Source organism: Helianthus annuus, chromosome 9, assembly GCF_002127325.2.
Source record: "Helianthus annuus cultivar XRQ/B chromosome 9, HanXRQr2.0-SUNRISE, whole genome shotgun sequence".
Lineage (NCBI taxonomy): Eukaryota > Viridiplantae > Streptophyta > Magnoliopsida > Asterales > Asteraceae > Helianthus > Helianthus annuus.
In genome coordinates, this window is record NC_035441.2 from 187,608,837 (window position 1) to 187,632,265 (window position 23,429).

Sequence of the window (23,429 nt, forward strand, 5' to 3'; positions counted from 1 at the left end):
ATAAACCACCAGCAATATACTTATGGTTCTCAATACAAAATTATTAGGATGTTTGCTCACTGGCTTATATCTATGTGTTTTGGTGGATACAACACTTGGGGGTTAAAACCCTTACAAAACAGAAAGTTTGGAGTGAATAAATACCTCCTAATTTGTATGGAACAAACTTCTTTAAGCTCACTAATCATAGACTTGATTAGGAGCATAGGAACATAGGTTTGTTTGAAGAAAAACACAAGTTTAAGTAATGTTTATAAAGTTTTCTTCCAAAACTGAAAGTTGGCCATAAAAAATGGTGTTGTTCCACCTTGGTTTTCCATGGAAAACCTGTGGAAACATCGCTAGAGGCATTCCAAACTTTGTAGAGGAAGAAGAAGTGAAAAAAGATGGAAGAAAAGTGAGTTGGAACTCACTTTTGCAACTTAGAAGTTTCTGCCTTGAACTTGGATTTCCAAAGATTTAGAGAGCAATTTGAGAGTATAGAGGTGTTTGGAAAGTGAAAATGGTGGTGTGGAGGCTCCGTTTTATAGTGGTGAAGTAGGGTTTGAGTTTTAATGGAGGTTTGAAGTGATTGGGTGAAAATGAAGGTGGAGAAGTGGCCAACCCGTATGTAGCAAACAACTTTCTCCGGATCGGGGGGCGCCCGGGCGTGGCGTACGGCGTAGCTTTAAGGGGGTTAGGCGTCGCGTACGGCGGCGCCCCTTGTTTCCCTTTGAGTTTGATTTCTTTTATTTTGGCCCCTAAACTTCCTATAGTTCATCATTTTATGCATAATCTTTGATAATTAATATGATTTCAAGTATAATAAACGTATGCAAGTGTAAATTGAATATCGTGAATGCATGTATGAATGTTTTGCAAGCATGTAATAAGTGTGAATTTCATTACGATCAAAGTCTCGGATTACAAAGTTGGAATTGAAATAAGAATACGCTACAATACGAGTACAAGTTTCCATAAATAGGAATACGAATACACTTTCTAAAACCGGAAAGCTACGAAAGGCGAGGCGTTACACATGGGCCTTTTTTAAACTGAATAATTAGGGATGACTTTTGAAGTTCTAGGCTGATGGTTTCATGACGGTTATCCGTTTGTAATCGATCTCCTAGTTTCATGACGGCTATTCCTTTCATCATTGAAGTTTTTCGCATACTATACACAACACATAAAAATATGTATTGACAGCTGCTTGTTTCATCATTGAAGTTAATGCCTGCTAAAGTTGAAGGTTGCTCATACCTTGAAATGTAAAAGATGATTGCCATAATCTGGATTATGGAACAAATTTGAAGTAATAGTGATCGAATTAGAAAGAATGATTGTCGGTATCAGGTATTAATGGAAGACGGACGACCCGATCTCATATGGGACCGATATCCGCCTTCATTCATAGGGTCCAATATTTGGTTCTTGATCTTATATATTTTCGGTTTTCGGGTTGGGTATTAAACGGGTTGGGTCGGTTCTTGTTGAATACTCAGCCCTATGTATAATGTGTAAAATTAACGAAAATAAATAAAAGGCAAATTGGATTTTAATAATCCGAACTAGCTCTTTTTGACCGATAATAATCCCAACTCAGTTTAATTACCCACAATTATCCGAACTCTTCGATTTTGTTTGTAAAATAGTATGCTGTTAAAAAAACATAACGGAGTTAAAAAAATTCCAAATTACAAACCGATTTTTTTGGGGCTTTTGAGTTTTGATCAAAACGAGGATACGAGTCTAGATTTTTGTTAATGAGAAGTTCAAACACCGGTGTTTGAACTTCTAATTAACAAAAAACTAGACTCGTATCCTCATTCTGATCAAACGCTCAAAAAATCGGCGGAGTATGAGTTTGGATTAGAATCCAATTTGCCTAAATAAAAAAGGCAGGCCCATTAGGCGAGGGATGAATATAATACGTGGCGGCTGTTGTTAAACAACCATGCATACCCTGCTTCTCCAGAAATCAAATCGTAACGATGAGTTTGTGCAGACCCATGGTATCCACGTCTTTTTGGGTGAGCGATTCTCTTCGTCTTATAAATTTATTATTATTATTATTATTATTTCATACAATTTTTGTTTTGCTGAAGCTTTGGTCTGTAATCGTCATCGCTGACTGATATGTTTATGAGTTAAAAGAAAAAATTAGGGTTCCAACATGACCAAATCAGTCTGTATTTGATACGAACGACTACACTGTTGCGTTGTCAAATGTGGACTGACTTTTCTATTTGTCTGTGGCCGGTCAAGTTTGTTTTGTTCATATGTTTGTTTTATTTTCGTTGCTATGTACGGGAGTAGTGGGTAATTAGTTATTTCAACTTTGTCTCTCGATCGATCAGTAGAATGATAAATTGTTGAAATTTGTCCAAGTAGAAAAAGGGGTTGCGGTGGAGCTTGCCTTTTGTTTTGATGTAGTTTTTTGGTGAAATATTAACTTAAAAACTCATTTGCAGGTAAAACCCATGCAGGCGGACCGCAGCTCCCACCCTCCATCGTTTCTCACACTCAACCGCCCCCCTCCATCGTTTCAATCAATCGGAATTAAGGTAAACTTTCTATGAACGTAAATTCAACTTTGCTTTTAAGAACCTCCCCAACTTGTGATTCTTAACTTGCAATATCGAATGGAGTTCAAACCTGTCAACTTACAATTTTTGGTTCCTTGAATCTACCCATTAGAGATAAATGATAGACCCGTGTGTTAGTAAATGGTTATTTTGAAGGGTGTGCCTATTGGCACACTAAAGTGCCTATTGGCACACCAAACCCTAGCAAATTTAGGGTTTATCTACGCAGCGTATTGGTCAATACGCAGCGTATAGGGTTAACCCTCTACGCTGCGTATTGACCAATACTCAGCGTATATAAACCATGGATTTCAGTGCCTGACAACCAATCATTGCACAGAAAACAAGGGTTATATACGCTGCGTATTAAACCATTAGATTTTTTGGATCATTTTGGTAGGTTTGAGGGATATTTTTTCACAAAGTTTAAATACGCTGCGTATTGACCTCTAAGGAGCGTATATAAAGGTCTGAAAATGTCTTTTATACCCTTGTTTTGAGGCTATACGAAGCCAAATACAAGGGTAGTTGTGTCATTTTCGTCTCATACGCTGCGTAGGGACCTCTAAGGAGCGTATATAAAGCTCCATTTTTGTATTTTTTTTATTGTGTATTCCTTTGTTTATTTATAAAAAAAAGAAAATTATTTATAAAAAAACAATATTATTGGTAAATAATACAAATATAAATTATAAAAATAAACAATAATATAAATATTATGAATTATAAAAATTAAAAAAGAAAACTATTTATAAAAAAAAACAATATTATTGGTAAATAATACAAATATATTGTTTTGTTATCGTTTAAATTAAATTATCGTATTCCTTTGTTTATTTATAAAAAAAGAAAATTATTTATAAAAAAAGAATATTATTCGTAAATAATACAAATATATTATATTGTTATCGTTTAAATTAAATTATCTTATCGTATTGCATCATATCGTATCGTATAGTGTATAGTATATAAGTCTCGTATAGAGGCCTATACGGGTGTTATTGTTTAGTATCGTATCGTATCGTATCGTATAGTGTAGTATAAGTCTCGTATAGGTTTCCTATAGGTCTTGTATATGCATATAGGATTAGACGGGACCTAAACCACACCTATACGATACGATATCACACTTATAGGCTTATACGAGGTTAATACGTGACCTAAACCACACCTATACGATATGATATCACACTTATAGGCTTATACGAGGTCAATACGTGACCTATACGACGCTATACGATACGATATCACACTTATAGGCTTATACGAGGTCAATACGTGACCTATACTACGTTATATGATACGATATCACACTTATAGGCTTATACGAGGTCAATACGTGACCTATACTACACCTATACGATACGATATCACACTTATAGGCTTATACGAGGTCAATACGTGACCTATACGACGCTATACGATACGATATCACACTTATAGGCTTATACGAAGTCAATACATGACATATACTACGTTATACGATACAATATCACACTTATAGGCTTATACGAGGTCAATACGGGACATATACTATGCTATACGATACGATATCACACTTATAGGCTTATACGAGGTCAATACGGGACATATACTATGCTATACGATACGATATCACACTTATAGTCTTATACGAGGTCAATACGTGACCTAAACCACACCTATACGATACGATATCACACTTATAGGCTTATACGAGGTCAATACGGGAACTAAATCACACCTATAGGCCTATACGGGTGTTATATCGTATCGTATAGTATCGTATCGGGTGTTATTTTCCTTTTTTTTATAAATAAACAAAGGAATACACAAAAAAAAATACAAAAATAGAGCTTTATATACGCTCCTTAGAGATCACTACGCAGCATATAAGACAAAAATGACACAACTACCCTTGTATTTGGCTTCGTATAGCCTTAATACAAGGGCATAAATGACATTTTCAGACCTTTACATACGCTGAGTATTGGTCAATACGCAGCATATATAAACTATAAGGGTTAAAAAGATAATTTTACCTCAGGTTTGGGGTTAAAAATAATTTTACCACCCTTTAAATACGCTGCGTATTGACCTATACGCAACGTATATAAAGGTCTGAAAATGTCTTTTATACCCTTGTGTTCAGGCTATACGAAGCCAAATACAAGGGTAGTTGTGTCATTTTGGTCTCATACGCTGCGTAGGGACCTCTAAGGAGCGTATATAAAGCTCCATTTTTGTATTTTTTTTATTGTGTATTCCTTTGTTTATTTATAAAAAAAAAGAAAATTATTTATAAAAAAACAATATTATTGGTAAATAATACAAATATAAATTATAAAAATAAAAAATAATATAAATATTATGAATTATAAAAATTAAAAAAGAAAATTATTTATAAAAAAACAATATTATTGGTAAATAATACAAATATATTGTTTTGTTATCGTTTAAATTAAATTATCGTATTCCTTTGTTTATTTATAAAAAAAAGAAAATTATTTATAAAAAAAGAATATTATTCGTAAATAATACAAATATATTATATTGTTATCGTTTAAATTAAATTATCTTATCGTATTGCATCGTATCGTATCGTATCGTATTGCATCATATCGTATCGTATAGTTTATAGTATATAGGTCTCCTATAGAGGCCTATACGGGTGTTATTGTATAGTATAGTATAGTATAGTATCGTATCGTATCGTATCGTATAGTGTAGTATAAGTCTCGTATAGGTTTCCTATAGGTCTTGTATATGCATATAGGATTAGACGGGACCTAAACCACACATATATGATACGATATCACACTTATAGGCTTATACGAGGTTAATACGTGACCTAAACCACACCTATACGATATGATATCACACTTATAGGCTTATACGAGATCAATACGTGACCTATACGACGCTATACGATGCGATATCACACTTATAGGCTTATACGAGGTCAATACGTGACCTATACTACGTTATATGATACGATATCACACTTATAGGCTTATACGAGGTAAATACGTAATCTATACTACACCTATACGATACGATATCACACTTATAGGCTTATACGAGGTCAATACGTGACCTATACGACGCTATACGATACGATATCACACTTATAGGCTTATACGAAGTCAATACATGACATATACTACGTTATACGATACAATATCACACTTATAGGCTTATACGAGGTCAATACGGGACATATACTATGCTATACGATACGATATCACACTTATAGGCTTATACGAGGTCAATACGGGACATATACTATGCTATACGATACAATATCACACTTATAGTCTTATACGAGGTCAATACGTGACTTATACTACACCTATACGATACGATATCACACTTATAGGCTTATACGAGGTCAATACGGGAACTAAATCACACCTATAGGCCTATACGGGTGTTATATCGTATCGTATAGCATCGTATCGGGTGTTATTTTCCTTTTTTTATATAAATAAACAAAGGAATACACAAAAAAAAAAAAAAAAATAGAGCTTTATATACGCTCCTTAGAGATCACTACGCAGCATATAAGACAAAAATGACACAACTACCCTTGTATTTGGCTTCATATAGCCTTAATACAAGGGCATAAATGACATTTTCAGACCTTTACATACGCTGAGTATTCGTCAATACGCAGCATATATAAACTATAAGGGTTAAAAAGATAATTTTACCTCAGGTTTGGGGTTTAAAATAATTTTACCACCCTTTAAATACGCTGCGTATTGACCTATACGCAGCGTATATAAAGGTCTGAAAATGTCTTTTATACCCTTGTGTTCAGGCTATACGAAGCCAAATACAAGGGTAGTTGTGTCATTTTGGTCTCATACGCTGCGTAGGGACCTCTAAGGAGCGTATATAAAGCTCCATTTTTGTATTTTTTTTATTGTGTATTCCTTTGTTTATTTATAAAAAAAAAAGAAAATTATTTATAAAAAAACAATATTATTGGTAAATAATACAAATATAAATTATAAAAATAAAAATAATATAAATATTATGAACTATAAAAATTAAAAAAGAAAATTATTTATAAAAAAACAATATTATTGGTAAATAATACAAATATATTGTTTTCTTATCGTTTAAATTAAATTATCGTATTCCTTTGTTTATTTATAAAAAAAGAAAATTATTTATAAAAAACAATATTATTCGTAAATAATACAAATATATTATATTGTTATCGTTTAAATTAAATTATCTTATCGTAATGCATCGTATGGTATCGTATTGCATCATATTGTATCGTATAGTGTATAGTATATAAGTCTCGTATAGAGGCCTATACGGGTGTTATTGTATAGTATAGTATCGTATCGTATCGTATAGTGTAGTATAAGTCTCGTATAGGTTTCCTATAGGTCTTGTATATGCATATAGGATTAGACGGGACCTAAACCACACCTATACGATACGATATCACACTTATAGGCTTATACGAGGTCAATACGGGAATTAAATCACACCTATAGGCCTATACGGGTGTTATATCGTATCGTATAGTATCGTATCGGGTGTTATTTTCCTTTTTTTTATAAATAAACAAAGGAATACACAAAAAAAATACAAAAATAGAGCTTTATATACGCTCCTTAGAGATCACTACGCAGCATATAAGACAAAAATGACACAACTATCCTTGTATTTGGCTTCGTATAGCCTCAATACAAGGGCATAAATGACATTTTCAGACATTTACATACGCTGAGTATTGGTCAATACGCAGCATATATAAACTTTGTGAAAAAATGATCCCTCAAACCTACCAAAATGACCCAAAAAAGTCTAATGGTTTATATACGCTGCGTAGAGAGCTATACGCAGCGTATATAAACCTTGTTTTCTGTGCAATGATTGGTAATTAGGCACTGAGATCCATGGTTTATATACGCTGAGTATGGGTCAATACGCAGCGTATTGGGTTAACCCTATACGCTGCGTATTGACCAATACGCTGCGTAGGTAAACCCTAAGTGTGCAAATAGGCAAACTGGGTGTGCAGATAGTTAGGGCCATTTTGAAACATACAAGTCCGCTAAGATGAATGTTTGAACGGCCTTTGCCATCAAGACTGTTGCTAGCCAAAAGTAGCCACTTTTCAATAAGAACAGACTCAAATTATACAATAAATTTACGTTTAGCAACTCTTTTATGGGCATCTTTGAAGTGGAAACTGACCTGAATGATCCCAAAGTCTTACAACTCCGTGGTTGATGATTTAATCAATAGCAATTGATTAATGGGGACATGGATTTTAATAATCTAAACTTTACTCCATTGGCCAACATTAATCCCTATTTAAGAAATTCCTGACAACAGTCCCAACTTTCAAACTATATTCCTCCACCGAGCCTTTGCTAACTAGGGTCTTACCCAGTTAATTTTTTGCTAACATGGTTGATGACGCGGCACAAAAACATTAATATTAAAAAAAACACTCTTTTATATATAAATCGAAGTTAAAGGACCATTTCGTAATTAATCATCCTCATCATCATCTCTTACAACTTAACTCTCACCATTATCACCACACCATTACCAGCCGACTGCCGCCACCACCACACCATCTAACTCTGGTAACCCCCCATCTCAGACCACCACCTTTCACCACCTGACACCATTCCCATCCTCAGCCACCATCGTCGACAACCTCCACAAAACAGCCATTTTAACCCCAAAAAACAACCAGATCATTCCATACATGCAGGATGCATTCCATGGTGACAAGAACATTGTATATACATGCAGGATGCATTCCATGGTTCTTTATCGAGGGAGTGTCACTGCTTTCCTATAAATTGGCCTACTGAAACAGTACCATATACTTTAATCAACAAAAGGCCGTATATCAAAGAGCCACCAAGTGAAAGGACCCCGAGCAAACTTTCAACTTACGAAATACTTGGACCCGGAATGATTATCTTGAAGAATTACGTCAGCTTCACGGACCAGGTATATGTTTTCTGTTAGTTGTTTCTATTTTTTGCACCTTTTGAGAATGGCAGAAGCTCTTTTTTATTGCCAAAAGATTAATTTCCCCCATGTGTATATGTATCTATCATTCGGAGCTGAGGGTCTCTTCTGGAAGCAGCCTCAATCCCACCCTCCCCAGACCCTATGAGTAGCTTTGCTATTTGTGGGATATACTGGGTATGGTTGTTGTTGTTGTTGTATATGTATCTATCAATATTATGAAGGCAAAAGATCAAATACAAATAATCTTAACATACTAAACATACAAATTGAAGGAAAACCCAAAAAGACAAGGTGGCATTTTTGTAATTACCACCAACTATCAAAGTTACAACCAAAAATACCTAAAAAAACACAAATTTTTTTTTTAACATTTTTTATTAAAAAATCGCTACATTTCGTTAGCAAAAAAAAAAAAATTTTTTTTTTTGCTGCTACTAAAAGTAGCGATTTTTTAATAAAAAATGTTAAAAAAATAAAATAAAATAAATTGTGTGTTTTTTTTTATTTTTTTAGATTTTTTTAGGTTTTTTGGGGGGTTTAGTTTTTAGCATTTTAGCTTGGGTGGGGGGGGGGGGGGGGTTAGGTTTTTGGGGGGTGGGGGGGGGGTAGGTTTTTTTTAGGTTTTTGGGGGGGGGGGGTGGGGGGAGTGGTTAGGTTTTTTTAGGTATATTTGTAGAATAACTTTGATAGTTATTGATAATTACAAAAATGCCACCTTGTCTTTTTGAGTTTTCCTTCAATTTGTATGTTTAGTATGTTAAGATTATTTGTACAAGAACTTTACCCATATTATGAATATGCTGTAGTAGATTTTGAACTACAACTACTATATCTTTCCTTTTTTTTGCTTTTTCAAAGGACATTTCTCTCTAAAAAAATTACTCTTGTTTGCAAATTACAAACTTAAATTGTGATTCCGGAACAATGCTTTTCCATAAATCAATATTTTGACTCGAATCTAATCTATTAGGTTGATATAGTGAACATATGTGAAAAGTGGGCCGCAGGTCCTGGGGGATTTTACATGTACAAAAGTGATGAAGATCGTCGACGACAAATGTGTTTTGGTCGAAACTGGGAGCCGGAAACAGGGTATAGGAACTGTTACAGAAGTAATGGTTTTAAACCACCACCGGTTCCACATGAATTTATCTCATTGGCGGAAGCTGCAATTAAAGATGCTCAACTCTATCTGGATTATCTTCCTTCAATGTACCCCGATACTTGTTTAGTCAGTTTCTATGAAACCAATGGTCGACTTGGCCTTCATCAGGTTAATTTTCCTATTAACTCATTGATTTTCATTACTATTTTATTTCAGAAGTTTTGTTACGTAATTTTATGGGTCATATGAACTATATTATTATGGAAATGATAATAGATTATACAAAGCATATATGAACTATTATTTGGGAAAATACACAATGGATGACTATCAACCCTTGTTTTAACTAAAGTTATTTGATACATAGTTTATATAATGTAATGCTAATAGACCCGTTCGTGTAAATAGAGAGTTAATTATTGAGTGTTTTTGTTGAATGTAGGATTGTGATGAGAGCTCAGATTCTCTAAGAAGAGGATTGCCTGTGGTTTCCATCTCCATTGGCACTTCTGCAATATTTGTGTATGGCCGTACTAAACGTAAAAGAAAGCTGAAAAGTGTTTGCTTGGATTCAGGTGATATATTGATATTTGGTGGCAAGTCTAGACATATTTATCACGGGGTGGAGCAAGTCAGTTGCTTCATATCTACTCATGGATTATATGCAGAAAGCCAGATGAAGTTGGGCCGTCTGTCCCTTACTCTACGGCAATTCTGATCCTGTTTGAGTTTTATCATGCCATGTTTCATGTTTGTCATAAAGTAACTAGTGTGTTGAGCCTGGACTTTTGTTTATGTTATTTGAGCAGCCAACTTTAAATTATAATTCCTCTTAATATACAGGTAATTTAGAGCTACGGGGAGAGTATTTGAATAAGGGTGGGGCTATTGATACACCCCTATTAGGCTATTTTGACACCCTTCATCTATACGGCTCATATAGACGAAGGGTGTCAACATTCTCATTCACCTATACGAGGCGTCTAGGGGAACGAAAATGTTTCTTTTTTGTCTCTGCCTGTTATAGGATTCGTGTAACAGTATACGAGTTGCATAGGTTGTTATACGATCGTATGGTGATTTTTTTTTTTTTGATATGCAAGATGTAAACGTGTAATGTTATACGATCGCATACATCTGTACGACTCGTATGGTTATTTATTTATTTTGTTTTGGCTGTAAGTCAATAATTACAATACTTTACATAAAAAAAATACAATACTCGTCGCTCGGCGTCTGTGGTGTTGCTGAACCAACTGTGGAAGCATCTCCCGGAGCATGTGGTTGTGGTAAGACGGTCAAGCCAACATGCGATACGAGTGAGTGTACGTGAGTCATGAGCCAGTACTGGCTCGTTGAGTCATGAGCCCGTCCTGCCGAGCCAGTACGTACCATCAGCGCGCTCCATCCCAATAGCCAAATGATCAAGTATTTATTTTTTTTATTAGTATTTCATCAACATACACGCGGTGATCAGAAAGGACCAACGTTGGTTTTACAAGGGATTGCGTCATACGACCTTTGGGTTTGGTCGGCTTTCTTTGGTCTCGTCGGGTGTATGAATGTAACACCTCGAATTTTTGTGTCCAATGATGTGTTAACACGTGTCATTTGTTTACACGTGGCATTGATATTAAATAAAGGACTAATATTGACAAACCTTGAAAGTATATAAATTCGAGGGTTATAAATGTCAAACAAGGGTAAATATACTGTATAGTAACCCTAAGTGGTGCTTGTACCTTCAAACGAATAAATCATGGATCGTACGGAAGCGAAACGCGGAAGAAAGTGAGAGATTACAAGCTACAGGGGTTAACTGTGTCAACATGTTTAATTATACCTCTGAGTGACCCTTTAACGCTCCCGAGGCTTTTTAGCAGTATTATACGCTCACTAGAATATACTGTATAAATTCCGCGAAGTTCCGTTTTAAAACGAGAAAGTTATGATCGAATTCGTATGAGAAGGGTTAAAAGCGTCAACAATGAAAGTTAAGGCTTTCCGAATAATTAATAAACTAACCGGGGACTTAACAATGCGGGTAAATAACTCGAGGCCCTTAGTTGTAAATAATCGAGGGCCAAACCGCAAAGTTACCCCTTCAAACCCGAAATGTCAGGTTAATAATTACGAAAGATTTCGTTATTAATTACCAGATTCTCGTCATCATTACAAAAGATTTTAAAAACCTGAAAAACTAACCTCTCGCGACCCGCGTTAGGTTCTGGGGTAAGTGAAGGCGGGCCGCGAGCCCCCTAAGATACGCGCCTGATTTTTAAACATCAGGCGGCCCGCGTACAAAATGCATGGATCCTCCATGCGGGCCGCGTGGGACGCCCAGATGCAGAAACCTTGGATTTTTATGCCTTTTGAGCTAGTGAACGATCAAACCATCAATAAATGAGGCATGGGCGCCCCCTACACGACCCATAATACTCTAGGCCACCTGCCCATCATCCATGACCAGCTGTAGACCAATGTGTAAAGATCTTAAGGCATTTTGAACACTATAAATAGGCATGTTTGGTTCATAACCAACACACACCTCAAACACTCAACTACTGATCATTCTAAGAGCTCTCAAGCTTTCTTCTCTGTTCTTGAGTCTTGCCTTAAGCTTCTGTAAGTGTTGGTGCACTTGTGTCTGTACTTTGTCTGTATTCGGTCTGATATAAACGATGTCCTGATTTGTGTTGTAAGTTGACCAAGTCAACCATCCTCCGGTTTGACTTGGACAACAGCTGAAAGATGTTCTGATCGAAGGATAGCCTCGAAGGATACACCTGATCCTTCGAGGTGATCGAAAGATATGGTTCGACCATGGTTCGACCATTAGACCTCGAAGGATGATCCTTCGAGGTCCATGCTGATCTTTCGTGTAACATGTGGTCGACAGATGATCCTTCGGACCATCTGTCGAATCCTTCGAGCAGACCTGCTGAGCTGGGTATATATACCCATGCATGTGATAAGTTCTGTGAGTTCTGCCATTTTCACACACCCGAGAGATAGAAGCTTAGAGAGCATTCTGCCCAGAACTCACTCACACACTTAGAGAGTTTATAGAACACTTCTGTAAACATTGAGCCTGTAACCGAAACCCTCATTGCATTAATACGACTAGTGTTAATCGGTGAATCTTTGTGTGTTTGTTTCTCTACTTGCTACTAACTCGGTTTGCTTGCTAGCTTGGATTCCGCACTCGCTAGTAGGTTTGTATAACAAGGTTTAGGTTCGTAATCCTCCGCGAAACGGGACCTACAAGTGGTATCAGAGCTTGGCTCTTTACCTTGTTTAAAACCGGGTTTGTTCAAGTGTTTGGTGTGTTTGGACACTTGGTTTAGCACCCGTTTTTGGTGGTTTTCTTGCTTATTTAAACTGAAAAACGGTTCCTAAACCTTCGGGAGTGTTCAAGGTTGGGTTGGGTAACTTGAAAACTTGTTTTTGAGTGATTTGGTGAATTCCGGCAATATTCCGGTTAAGGTTCCGGTCACCGGTTTCTGGGTTAAGTTTACCATTTTGGGTAAGTTCTTGTTTGAAAATCTTGGTTGGTGGGAAAGTTGTCAGCCTGCCATACCTTTCTGCCGAAAGTTGACTTACCTACCCATCACCTTTTCACCAACCCGTCACATCTGTGTCAGTGTGTCTGTGCACACTCGAAAGATATCCTTCGACTTCGAAAGATATCCTTCGACATCGAAAGATCATCTTTCGATCAAGGAAGGCTCGAAAGATCATCATCTTTCGACACATCCTTCGAAGTCCGAAACATATCTTTCGACCAAGGAATCTATTCGAAAGACAGTGTCCGAAAGATAAGGATCTAGCTCGAAAGATAAGGATCTTTCAAAGGAGAATCCTTCGAGTTCTTGAATCTTTCGACATCATTGTTCGAGATTCAACAGTAATCTTTCGAGTACTGTTGATCCTTCGAACAATAGTTGATCTTTCGATTGTGGTCAGTTTATTGTTGACCAGTTTCTGTGATTTCAGATCTTTCGACCAGGATCCTTCGGCTGTGTGATCTTTCGGGTGGCAATCATCCTTCGTGACTTTGACATAGAATTTATTTTTCTTGTCAAAGATGAATCCGAGTTGGTGGGGAACTCCTGCTCCAGATAATGGTGAATATACAAGTTCAGGTGTCACTCCCTCATGGTGGGGTACACCGGCTCCAGACGATGGAAAATACACGAATACAAGGTCATCTCCATTATGGGCCGAACCTCCAACACCACCTCGAATTACTGCAGAAATGTGGGCATCAGTTATCAATCAAAGGCAAAGTGAACCGAAAATAACAACAACAGATTGTTTTGGCAATCCAATACAAGTTCCTGTAAAGCCGCCTCCCACCACAGACATTAGTCAGACAAAGTCGGCGTTGTATGCTGAAATTGTCAAAGATGCAAGCAATGGTGGATCCTCGGGAAATGATAACAGTTCTGAACATGTTAGAAGTTCAGATGAAGATGTTTCAACTTCAGTTGAGGGTGATACAACTTCACGTTCAAGTGAGGATGGATCTGAATGTGAATCATCAAGGGAGATTGTTGATTCTGATGCAGAAAGGCCAACACCTGAGAGTAATTCCAGTCAGGTATGTGTTGATGAACCAACTGCTGTAGATTGTGATAATTATGCTAGATTAAAGGCAAACATGTCTGAGTTGCAAGGCAAACATGATGCTTTACAAGCTAGTTTGTTTGACTTGCAAGACAAACATGTTTCGTTGAATGCCCAGTGGTGTGAATTGCAAAGCAAACACGAAGCTTTGCAAGAGAAATATGATGTGACATTTCTCCACAACCAGAAGTTGACCGTGGATCTTTCAAAATGCACAGAAACCAATATGTATTATGAAAACCATGAAAAAGAATTTAAGTCAATGATTGAGACGTTAAAGAAAGATAAAACTGAATTGACTAAAATGGTTTCCAGAAAACAAACGGAAATTAATTTGTATATCTCACGTCTTGAGACAATGCAAAAAGAAATGGTCTGTGTAAAAACGGAAAGTGAGGCAATCCAACTCAAGCTAGATAGCTATTTGAGTTCTAGCTATGTGTTGGATCACATCATTGAAGTTCAGAAAGAAAAACGGGATGTCACATGCATAGGATATAAGAAATGTCCACCACCTGTGAGACACAATTATGATGCGATGCCTGACGAGGAGGATAGAGTGTTCTTTGAACCATCTGTTCCTCTAGATGTAAAGGAGTTTGCAGCAGGACTCGGATACAAGAAAGATGTATCACCAGACTCAGATACTTCAGCAGATGCATGTGTGTCTTCTGCTGAACTGAATCAGGATCCTCCAGTCATCATTGAGGATGCTGATTCTTCTGATGATGAATCTGATGATACCATCCCAGCAAAGTCTGATGCGGAAGTCAAAAATGGGGACATACCTCTCGAGAATTACATTCTATGTGATCCTCCTGCAAAACCCGCTAAGACTGTTGCAATCAAGTCCTCGTCTGCAAAAGAGTCGGAGGGTGTGAATTTGCTGTACACTCTTGTTGGTGATGATAAAATCTACTCTGACAAAGATTTTCCTATTAAGAATGTTAATCAATCTTTAATAAGTAAAGTCTTTGAAGATTCGACAAGTAAGTTTTTGGGAAAGACAGGACCACGTGTTACAGTTACACAGTGTCCTCCTATTCCAAAGGCCGAAATTCGAAAACAATTTGGGAATAAGAAATTACCAACAGAGAAAAGGCAGCCAAATCATGCCAAACCTAAAGGAAAAGCATCGACTCAGGGTCAGAAGAAGCAGACCCAAAAGAAAAACAAGAATGTGAACTTTGTGAAATCTAAGGGAACGGACAAAATCGAAACTTTTGAGAACAAATCTAACTTAGATTTTGTTAAACAAGCAACAGTGTTGAAAAGAAATGATCCAAACTGTTCAAAACCCAGTACCTCGGGATCACAAAGTTCATCATCATCGTCAAGACGAGCACATGATGCTTCGGGGATTGTTGAACGAAGATATTGTTTTGAGTGTGGAACAATTGGACATATCATTCGAAATTGTCCATATCTTCATAAGTTGAAAGAAAAGGTTGATAATCCCCGTAAACAAAATCATGCCGCCCAAGAGAATAGTAAAGGCAAACAGGGCGAAAACAAGAAAAAGGTTCGGAAGATAAACCTCGTGAAATCAAGAGGGACTGATAAAATTGATACTTCCAAAAACAAATCCAATAAGGATTCTGTTAAACAAAGTAAAATTTTGAAAAGAAACAGTCAAAACAACTATACGCAACACACAAACGGTTGTGATGTAGGACCAAGTACCTCAAGATCACGAAGTTCATCATCCGGCTATTGCAGTTATGATACTCCGAGGTTTGTTGAGCGGAGATCATGCTTTGAATGCTGTGAGTATGGGCACATCATTAAGAATTGTCCATATCTCACCAAGAGAAAGACAAAAATTGATGTTCCCCATGGTAACAATTACCATAAAAGATCTGTTTCACAAAAACAGGACCCTCGTCTTGTTAAACAACGAGCAAAGAAACAGAAAAAGAAACAAAGAAAAGAAGTTGAAAAGATTTTAAAACCGGAGATTATTCAAACAAAATCTGTTAAATCGGATGAAAAACAGAAAGAGATTTGGATACCAAAACCGGTAACTGTTTCAGGGGGAGCTACATCAATTCCGAATCATCGGGAAATGGATGTTACAATTCTCGATGATGACGGACGACCCAAGTCTGTGAAGGCTTGGGTCCCTCTCTCCAACTAATCTCTGAGTGAGTGTGCAGGAAGTTCCAGGAGGAACTATTGATAATCTTAGGATCGTTAATAGTGGAATGTCCTTGCACAAGATAGGCGACAGAAGAAATTGTTGCCTTTGATGGAGAGAGAGGATAGAAAAAGAAAATGTGGCTGAATGAAGTTGCACAGTTCGACCAAATGAAGAACGTGTCAAATTTGGTCGTTATGGTTTTTGATCGGGTCCACAGGAACGAATGAAGTGAAATGTGTGTCGATGCCTTGGCATGGATTGAACATCCGCACACCATTTCTGAAAGAGAAAGTCAAAGACCTTCGCTGGTGAAATGTGAAAGACCAGCCGGACCCGGAGGTTTATGAGCTTGTTGCTGTCAAGAGACTTTTCAGTAGTTGCAAATTCGACTTTGAAGTCCACACCGGGTGGATATCCAGTTGGGAGAGTGCTTAGATTCCTTGCAATGCACGGAACAGTTGCAGGATACGCCTTTAAATTCTTAATCTCTCCTATACTTGTCGATATTTAAGCTACTTTGTGAATTATTATTATCTCGAACAGCACTCTTTGACCTGACACGTTGATCTCGGATATCACCTCACACGTGATTGTTTCTATATGAAACTCATCAATGCTGTCATGGTCCGCACCGCTTACCGACATGCCAACTGATTTTTCCAAAATTCAATAAAATCATTTCTGATTAAAATTAATTTTGGTAAACGGCATTGAGGTAAAATTCGAGTAAAACCAACATCGGAAAATCATTTTTGTAAATATCTTTGTGTTTTAAATTTGTCTTAGTTTATTGATTTTAGGGGGAGTAAATCCAAAAATATGAAAATCCAAAAACATCGAAAAATTTCAAAAACAATAGAAAATCAAAAATGAGTTTCCTGGCGAGCAAAAGAGAAAATGATAGTACATCAGTGGTATATCTAAACCTCTTTAAACCCTAAATGAAAAACGATAAGCAGCTCTATATAAGATGTATCGGTAGGCTCACAATCATTTTAAAGTGTGCAGGGTGATATAAATCTTAATCGACTGAAGACCAGGTGGGAACCATTCATTGGCATATGGTCTTAGTACCGAAATTTCGTTTGATAGATTGCCGAGGTTCTGAGATATTCGGTCTTTATGCTGCTTATCATCTGGGTATCATGGTTGTATCTTTTACCGAAAAATAACGGGGACGCAAGTCTAGATCTTCCATGATACTATACATACGTGTACATAATACATACTGCATTCGACCTCAATAAGTGATAAACAATCACATGTCCAAAACAAATAAGTGATAAAATATCACATTTATCCGGGTGCCAAGTTCGTCTCTCTGCTGTACGGAAGTACTGACCTGTTCACGGACTTGCACCTGTGCCCTCATGCATACGAAAATCAAGTTCCTCATCAATAAGTGATTATATCACATAGGGCTTGTTTTCAATTCAAAATAAGTGAGTATCTCACAATTTATACGGTCAAACAGATGATAATCGGTATACTCACCGGTAAGATGAACTCTCGTGCATACCTTGATACGGGAATGTGTCGTGATGTGGATGAACACCGGTCGGTAAGTATAAATCATACATTAACGTATCCTCTAAACATGATTACATCTGATAAGTTGAGCTTAAGTGGACAACAATACCGATAATTGTTATAGGATGCTTATCTTAATGTTAACTAACTGAACAACAAGAGTGTTTTGGCATGACCGTACACTGATATGATTCTCTTACCCTCGAAACTCACAAAAAGAATGTCTGTATATATTTATTTATTTACTGCTTAACTTTTATTATTTCTTTTAAACAGTTTCGTCGTTTGGTGCATATCAGCACGACATTAGCGGTGATGTCGTTTGATAACACTCAAAGGATTTTAAATTGTTGTCTTTTAATTTCAAAAATACCAAAAAGATTTTAGGCTTGTTTTAATATAAACTTTATAAAAGCCAAAAAGATTTTCTTTCTACTTTATTTTCGATCGTACGATGTTGGAGCTTAAGTCTTCGTTACCTGAAACCTGACTGAAAACCGAACTGACTAAATCTTCATAAACGGTCAAAAATTTGCATGTTTGAAAGTTAAAACTAAAATTGACAAATTTAAACTTTCAAACTGTCGGACGGTGTTTGATTATGACATGGTCATTCGTGTGTCATTTGTTTATGCTAACTATATTCCAAGCAGTTGTTCTCATTACGCGTTTAGATTTCTTGCATGTGCAGATTCTAAAGGCTAGGAGAACATAGTCGATGACAAGCTCTGGAATGAAGACACGACGAGAAGGCGCTCAATGAATGAAGATGATCGAGTTGCCGTTGGCCATCATCAACACCACAAGGATCTTACTTCATAAAGTTAAAGTATTTCACGAGCATAACTCAAGGGGGAGCTTATGTTAAGGGGGAGTTTGTCAACACACTTCCTACATGATACGGGTAGTTTGTTGATACACTCTCTACTTTCAAGACGTGAAGACTTTGAAGATCCTCCGGCATTGAAGACATGATAGGACATCAGAGTCTTGAAGACCTGAAGACTAAAGACTGTCGAAGTTCCAGACGAGTCTAAACTTTTAGAAGAACAAGACAAAGCTTAGAGATCAAAGACAAAGCTACAGCCAAGGGGGAGTTTGTTGGTGCACTTGTGTCTGTACTTTGTCTGTATTCGGTCTGATATAAACGATGTCCTGATTTGTGTTGTAAGTTGACCAAGTCAACCATCCTCCGGTTTGACTTGGACAACAGCTGAAAGATGTTCTGATCGAAGGATAGCCTCGAAGGATACACCTGATCCTTCGAGGTGATCGAAAGATATGGTTCGACCATGGTTCGACCATTAGACCTCGAAGGATGATCCTTCGAGGTCCATGCTGATCTTTCGTGTAACATGTGGTCGACAGATGATCCTTCGGACCATCTGTCGAATCCTTCGAGCAGACCTGCTGAGCTGGGTATATATACCCATGCATGTGATAAGTTCTGTGAGTTCTGCCATTTTCACACACCCGAGAGATAGAAGCTTAGAGAGCATTCTGCCCAGAACTCACTCACACACTTAGAGAGTTTATAGAACACTTCTGTAAACATTGAGCCTGTAACCGAAACCCTCATTGCATTAATACGACTAGTGTTAATCGGTGAATCTTTGTGTGTTTGTTTCTCTACTTGCTACTAACTCGGTTTGCTTGCTAGCTTGGATTCCGCACTCGCTAGTAGGTTTGTATAACAAGGTTTAGGTTCGTAATCCTCCGCGAAACGGGACCTACAGTAAGTATACCATACCTTCCATAGTTCTGTTTTTGCTTAGTTAGCTTATAAACCCAACCGTCGTAACTAACGGTTGGCATGGCGATAATTCACGAATGGTCCAGTGAATTGTCGAATAAAAAGTAGTTATGAGTTGGTATTCATGTGGGTAATAAACCCCTAAAAGGGTTTCCCCTGATCACCACTCTAACTATGTCAAATGTCGAGTCAAATGTGCACACAAAAAGTCAACAGAAAGCTATATTAGCGATTCTTGTATAAATTGTAATGCAGATGATATGAAACCTGTTTTGACACTTATAAAACATGATATTAAGTATATAAACTTGTCTACGCTCGTTTGAATCGACCATTTGCTATATTGACCCGGTTCGGAGTCGAATGTCGCAAAAGTTTGACTTTTGCATTGGCTTCAGTTCTGACCCGTTTTAGTGAGGTATAGATATGCCTTAGGACTCTCTTAGGACCAGGTTACATGATGGTATAACCCTCTGTGACCGGTTCATTGTTTGTCCGAGTCTTTTACGCATTTCCGTTAATCGCCTAAAAGTTGACCGTAACGGCCTTTTTAAAATAAAACGAGTATTTCGGACGCGTGAACGGACCATAACCTTGCTTACTAAATTATAAGCATGTCCTTAAAGTTTCACGACAATCCGAGGTCTAGAATGGGAGTTATGCTAAATAGCGCAATTAAAGTAAACTTTTGTAATAAACGGCGCAATTAGCATAACGCCTATCTAAACCAAGATTTCGTTACCAAAACTTTTACCCACTGTTGTAAAATAATATTTTTGGAATTTTAAAGATTTTTAATAATTTTTACCTTGCTCATAACCTGCGGTTATGGCTACGGTTCGGTAATACCGAATATGCCCTTTTCGGCCAAAACTTGAGTTCTACAAGGTCTTTTGACCCGATTCCAGTTGCTACTGATTTTAAATAATAAATAAAGTATTTTAAACTTTATAAACTGTTCGGGAAACTCAGATTTCCTGTAGAACTCGAAAAGCTCTTTAAAAGTCTTTAAAATGACCGAAAAACCCCTACGGGGCATAATATTAACTTAAACTCGTTACGGGCATCACGGAAGATATCCTACTGATACCACAACCTCTTTTAGGCATATTAACTTAGGAAACAAGCGTAGGACTCCTACGGTTACCCGTTGCGCCTATTGCGCGCACGATTCGGCTTATGAAACTAGTTTTCATAAATTAGCCGATATGGGTCAAACCATATTATTTTGACCCCGAAATCCAGAGTGTGAACCTTAAACCCATATAAAACAAGTCTCTGAACTTGTTGGGTCAGAATCACACTCCATTCTCGGTTTTCGCCTTTTCACGCGATTAAACCGTATTTATATTTCGGAACCAACCGGTCTAGGCTACGACCAATATAAAGACCCATTAGGATTCTAATAGGTTAATTAAAACCTTCTTTCCAGAATAGGAGCCCCAGTAAAAGCTATCTGTGACGTAATCCATTAAGGAATATACTTGCAAAGGTAAATACTTTAACTTATTTTCCCTTATACGGGCTTGGGATACGGTATATTAATACCGCTTGATTGAGCATCATATCTTCCATCGCTTAGGTGGTTAATTGAATAATATGATCGGCTCATTTAAACAGTCTTGTTACTTAAAAGCCTTTGGGGGGTTAATGACCGTTGTCCCGGATATCCTTGGCATCATTTTACGAAATGGCCACGACCTCGACATCCCGGTGTAGGCGTACACCCGGTATATTATGTCGACATTATTATTATTAAAAGACGTAGCCGTTGGTTTTTACACTACGGTTTTACGCAATGTGGTGTGTCTATTAATCTTTAACCCGGACAGGATCCGGGCTACTGAACGCATAAAAGGACATGTAATTCGTTCACAAGATTTTAATAATTTTCCCAAGTTATAAAAGAGTTTGTGCCTCGTGCATTCAAATCAATTTTAATAAACATTTTCAAATGTGTCAGTTGAACGTATTTACCAGTGTAAACTGACGTATTTTCCCCAAAAGATTAAGTGCAGGTACTACACGAAATTTGGCTGGTAATAGCTTCCTAGCATCACGAATAGTCTCGCAAACTTGATGCTGTATCTGATTGAACAATACTTTATTTTATTTATGATCCCCTGTGGATACAATTCGACTTCTGTAATACACTTGATATTACATTCAAAAGGTTGAATTATATTTATCTTTATGCTTCCGCTGTGCATTCATATAATTGTGTGGTTTGACTATATTGTTGCCAACTACGTCACGGTAATCCCCCACCGGGCCCACCGGTGATACACGTGGAAATCGGGGTGTGACAATGAACGATATTAATACCTTCGAGCGTTCACCATTGCTAGAGGATTACATTTCTGGAACGATACCGAAAGCCGGGTTTCATGCAAATGGGTGATACGTGGTTGAAAACCGGTGTTCGTTATTGCGTAACTTTGTGTTTTACATAAGTTTCAATCTTGAATGGCCTACTTTTAATAAGATTTGTGTTTATGCAGGTTTAACGAAGTTTAAGGAGCTTTTCGAGAGCTTTACGGGTCAACGGATCGAAAACTGGAGCACCGGGATGCGTTACGGGTCAACCGGGAGTGTCGGGAACGAAAAACGGAGATCTTGCAAACGAGAGCCCGTCGCCGACGGGGTCCTAGCCGTCGGCGACGCCCTCCAGAAACAACCGTCGGCACAAAAATCCCGTAACCAGACACATTAGCCGTCGGCAGAAGATCAGGATTTGGGAACCCGTCGCCGACGGGCAGTGTTTTGGCCAGACGCGTGAATTCGAATTTTGAGTGCTTTTGACGAATAAAAAGGTATTTTGACCCCACATTTCGGGAGTTACACTCGAATTGAGTTTGAACTTGATCTTTTAGAGCCTGAATCACCAACCATTCCATCTCTTATCCATCAACCTTCATCACAAGAACCCGAATCAAGAATCATCTACCATCATCATTCACTCACCATCCAAAACCCTAATTCTCTATTCATCATCCATCTTACCATCATCATCCATAAACCCTAATCATCCATCATTCCTTCATTCTTCAAGCTTCAAGATGACTTCATTCGCGTTCCAATCATCCGGTGATCAAGCTTCTTCAACCATGAGCGGCTAATCATCTCGGTTTCACCCCGGTGTAGGTAGTTGTTAATTCTAGGGTTTCGAATTGTTCTTGTTTCAACTTAGTGACAATTTGTGTTTGATTTTTGAAACTTTTGACAATAGTGTTACATTTGTTACGAATTCGTAAATTGTCGAACGATGTTAAAAGTTATGACTTTGCGAAATGGTGATATGTAATTGTGCATTGTCATGGTTAGGATTTACTTGTGTTGATTAGAAAGTGTATTCTTGTCCGTTCTTCGGGACGTTGATAGTTATTAGCACCTAAATCACGGTACACTAAATCCGCTAATCATATGCATTTGAGTTGAATCTAAAACTTGTAGAAATCCTAGGTTAGCAATTACCGAAACCGGGTGTGATTCCTTTTTATTATTATTGTTCTAGTATCCAATTTTCTGTTAATTATTAGTTGTTAATCAATTTAATCAATTCACGTAGTCTAAACTCACATTTCTCAATTAAACCAAAATACAAAAACATTCTAGTAAGCTTCATAAATTGTGACATTCTTGATAATTCAATAGAATCCATTCACAAACCACATACTCTTCGTGGTTCGAGCCCTTGCTACCGCT

The 23,429-nt window shown here is 37.3% G+C and overlaps 1 protein-coding gene across 1 annotated transcript; it reads left to right on the top strand.

Annotated features, from left to right (window-relative positions):
• The first annotated feature begins 292 nt into the window (after nucleotides 1-292).
• Nucleotides 293-22,437, top strand: LOC110875143. Its single transcript, XM_022123351.2, has 5 exons — nucleotides 293-397; nucleotides 2,454-2,546; nucleotides 9,538-9,840; nucleotides 10,115-10,247; nucleotides 22,226-22,437. Exons 1-5 carry the CDS (start codon nucleotides 293-295, stop codon nucleotides 22,435-22,437), a joined length of 846 nt encoding a protein of 281 aa, XP_021979043.2.
• Nucleotides 22,438-23,429: the final 992 nt, after the last annotated feature.

What these genes read in the sequence shown, in the direction of transcription:
- LOC110875143 (XM_022123351.2), top strand. Translation starts at nt 293, where the DNA reads ATGGTGTTGTTCCACCTTGGTTTTCCATGGAAAACCTGTGGAAACATC. An exon ending in TGAAAAAAGATGGAAGAAAA is followed by an intron (nt 398 to 2,453) that starts GTGAGTTGGAAC and finishes ACTCATTTGCAG; the next exon opens with GTAAAACCCATGCAGGCGGA. An exon ending in TTCAATCAATCGGAATTAAG is followed by an intron (nt 2,547 to 9,537) that starts GTAAACTTTCTA and finishes CTAATCTATTAG; the next exon opens with GTTGATATAGTGAACATATG.